At 41.4% G+C, this 3,339-nt stretch overlaps 1 protein-coding gene across 1 annotated transcript; it reads right to left on the bottom strand.

Annotated features, from left to right (window-relative positions):
• Nucleotides 1-510: 510 nt before the first annotated feature.
• LOC137131913 (serine/threonine-protein kinase pim-1-like) lies at nt 511-2,789 on the bottom strand. The gene is made up of 8 exons (XM_067513797.1): nt 2,732-2,789; nt 2,082-2,354; nt 1,713-1,807; nt 1,595-1,642; nt 1,240-1,455; nt 980-1,157; nt 723-899; nt 511-608 (listed from the first exon to the last, which is right to left on the bottom strand). The coding sequence occupies exons 1-8, from the start codon at nt 2,787-2,789 to the stop codon at nt 511-513; spliced, it is 1,143 nt and encodes a 380-aa protein (XP_067369898.1).
• Nucleotides 2,790-3,339: the final 550 nt, after the last annotated feature.

Below are 3,339 nucleotides of genomic sequence, written 5' to 3'. Positions count from 1 at the left end.
CACGACTTTTATTTCAGATAACATACACTATATTGCCAAAAGTATTAGCTCACCTGCCTTTAGACCCATATGAACTTTTGTGACATCCCATTCTTTATACATAGGGTTTAATATGACATTGGCCCACCCGAAGGCTTTCATTGAGGTTTAGGAGTGTGTTTATGAAATACATAATACACAGTGCTCGCAATCTTCACTCCAATTCATCCCAAAGGTTTCTATCGGGTTGAGGTCAGGACTCTGTGCAGGCCAGTCAAGTTCTTCCACATCAAACTCACTCATCCATGTCTTTATGGACCTTGCTTTGTGCACCTGAATTCATTTATTTGAATGGGTGAGCGAATACTTTTGGGAAAAAGTGTGATTCGCTTTAGAAAAAAAGCATAACCACACGTTATAATAAAACACCTACAATTAACCAGGAATCATTGTAGTTCTTTATTTAATGTGTGGTGTATACGCTCTATATCAACTAATTACCAACCATTAGCAGCACAGCTTGCCTGACCCTTAGTGGGTCATCAGCCAGTAGTGGTTCTTAATTGTCTCCAAACTGGGTCGGGCCACTGGTTTCTTGAACAAACATCTCAGTAGAAAATTCTGACATTCTGGACAAACAAGATGTAATGTTTGAAACACTGTCCTGTGTGTATGAGTTTGTTTTTGTGTCAGTGTGTCTGTTTGTGCATTGAGTGGTCTGTATGTGTAAGGTCAGGAATTACCAAGGGAAAGACCTTCACTGATGGCAGGATCTTCACAAACTATTTCTCTCTCATGTTTGAAAGGGAGATGTCCATGCAGCATTGCAAATAGAACCACACCGAGCTGCCACACTGTAGTAGGTTCAGCCTTGTACCACCTCCGCTGGAACCACTCAGGGGTGAGGTACTCATAGGTTCCTACAATATACACAAAGTTAAATGGTGAGGAACTGAGGTAGAGGACAGACAAGAACAGGACTATAAGAAAGGCAGCTTACCTTCTCCTGTAGTGTAGCCCCCATCTGTCAGAACTGTCCCACAGCCAAAGTCAATAAGTCGAACACGAGGGACATCAGAACTGGTTTCTATTAGAATGTTGTCCAGCTTGATGTCCCTGTGAAACACACCTTTGGAGTGGACCTCAATGAGAGCATCCACTAGCTGTTTGGTTATGACCTGAGGGAGAGACAAAGAGACATGTTGAACGTGGGACATGGTGGATGTGGACAACCACAAACACACACTATCAGTTACTTACTTTGGCTAGGTGTTCCTGCAGGATGTAACCTCTAGTGACCATAAAATCTACCAGGTCCATGCAGGGGACTGGTCTCTCGAGAACAAGAATCGCCTCGCTGTGCAAATTACACCAGTCCAGCAGGGTCACAACTGCACTGTTCTCTGCTGCTGCTGGTTTGACTTTGAGCAGCAGGGCAACTTCCAAAGGGACCATTGTAGTTTTCCTGTTGAGAGACTAAAGACAACGTGAAAGAAATAATAAAAAAAGAAGAAATAATAACTTTTATGTCTACATATACACAATGACAAGAGTTGCAACTTTGAGACTGCAGGAAGAACTAGAGAAACTTGTGAGTTTGCTCTCTCTGAATCACCATTGCTGTCAGTTTAATGTGTGTCTGGGGGATGTGTTTTATGGCCACCTACAAGAAAAACAGAAAATCAGACTTTTGCTTTGTGTTTATATTTTGTGTGTGTGTGTGTGTGGCTTACAGGAAGGTTGTCATCTTTGCGGTAGCCTTCATAGACAGATCCAAAGCCTCCACAACAAAGCAGTTTGTTCTGCGTGTACTTGGCCACAAAGTCATCTGCAGAAACAAAATTCAGATTTTGATGATGCTGGGGGCTTAATCACATGAGGCAATGAGTTATACGCCTGGGCATTTTTGACCCCCAAAGTGTGGCTCTTTCGACTAGTGTGACTGAGGATGGTACAGATTTAGTGTGAATGCAGAATGTGCCAGAGCAAGCAACTCAAATACAGAGATTATGGGTAAGCCCTTCTTCTCAAAACATAAAGTCACATGGCAGTGATGTACATTTAAATCGTTCATGATTAGGTTTTCTACTATTTCATCTTACCTCTGCTGACCAAGGGGCCAGTGTTGACTGATGAGAAGGGACCAGGTTTGTCACTGGACAAGGTTGTAGTTGTGGTCTTGTGGCTCAGTTCTTCAGTAGGACTGGGGGTCTTCCTGCTTTTCTTTCTTGGTTTATGTTTCTCAGACTCTCTCTTCTGGTCCTTTGTCCTTTCTGTTTTACTGCTGATGGGGGTGGATATCTCAGCATCCTGTGCTAAGGAAAGTCTGAGTCCACTCAAAGTCTGAGAGAGTCCAGAGAGGCTGGAAGTTGGTCCTTAGACATGTGGGGAAAATCAGAGAAAACAATGCACAGATTTTACTTGAATTCACTCCTGAGCGGAGATAATACAAACTTGTATTTCTGCTGTTCCCAGTCATCACAGGTCTTATTACAATATTTTATCAAACTACATGTCTAATCTCATGATCAGTGATTTGACTTAACTGAAGAGGTTTAAGGAGTAAGCTTTAGCTGTTCATCAAGTAAGACCAAACAAAGACCAGTTTGATGCTTGTAAAGGTTTAATATAAAGAGGTGACTTTCATAAGATCTAGAATTAATAATGACCATATTCTCTCTATAGGATTCAGACTCTTTTAGCTGAATCCTATGGAGAGACTATGGTTTTTTGCCCAATCCCCACAACTGACCACTGCTGGAGGCTTGATCCTGGAGAGTGTATGTTGTTGACCACGATTTGAGCTTCATGGCTTTCACAGTCTAATGGTTCACAGTTGGATCACCAAAAACTTCTTTCTTTCTAAGTCTGTAACTTCTCTGAGAGTGAGTGTCTGGAAGCCACTGTTGCCATGGTTATGTTGCTATGTTTCTGTTGCCACGGTTACTAAAAATAGTTTGTTATTTATTAATAACAATACAAATTTGGGCTCAAAATTTGATCACATTTCTGCAGACATTTAGCGAATAAGACAGTCACTGTCACTTAGTGTAAAACACTTTTCATTCAGTCTTTAACTGTATGCGGAATGTCCAGCACATAATATTGTGATGGAAAATCACGTATGTAAACCATGCTTATGTTTAGTCTAGTTGTACTGAGGGAATGTGCTCATTTTGCTTGTGCTGGATGTTTTATGGGGATGATGTGTCGGTTGGTTTGATATATATGTTTATGTCTTGAGGAGTGCCTGCAAAGGTGAACAAGGTCAGCTATATGGTTGACTGCCCACATTGAGATTTCTCCAGATTATACCAAGTTCCTATGTGCTTGGCGTATGTTGTAAAAGTTACCATAAAA

The sequence above is a fragment of the Channa argus genome, chromosome 8, assembly GCF_033026475.1.
Source record: "Channa argus isolate prfri chromosome 8, Channa argus male v1.0, whole genome shotgun sequence".
Classification (NCBI taxonomy): domain Eukaryota; kingdom Metazoa; phylum Chordata; class Actinopteri; order Anabantiformes; family Channidae; genus Channa; species Channa argus.
Note: the sequence above shows the minus strand (reverse complement) of the source record. Positions and strands in the feature narration are given on the sequence as shown.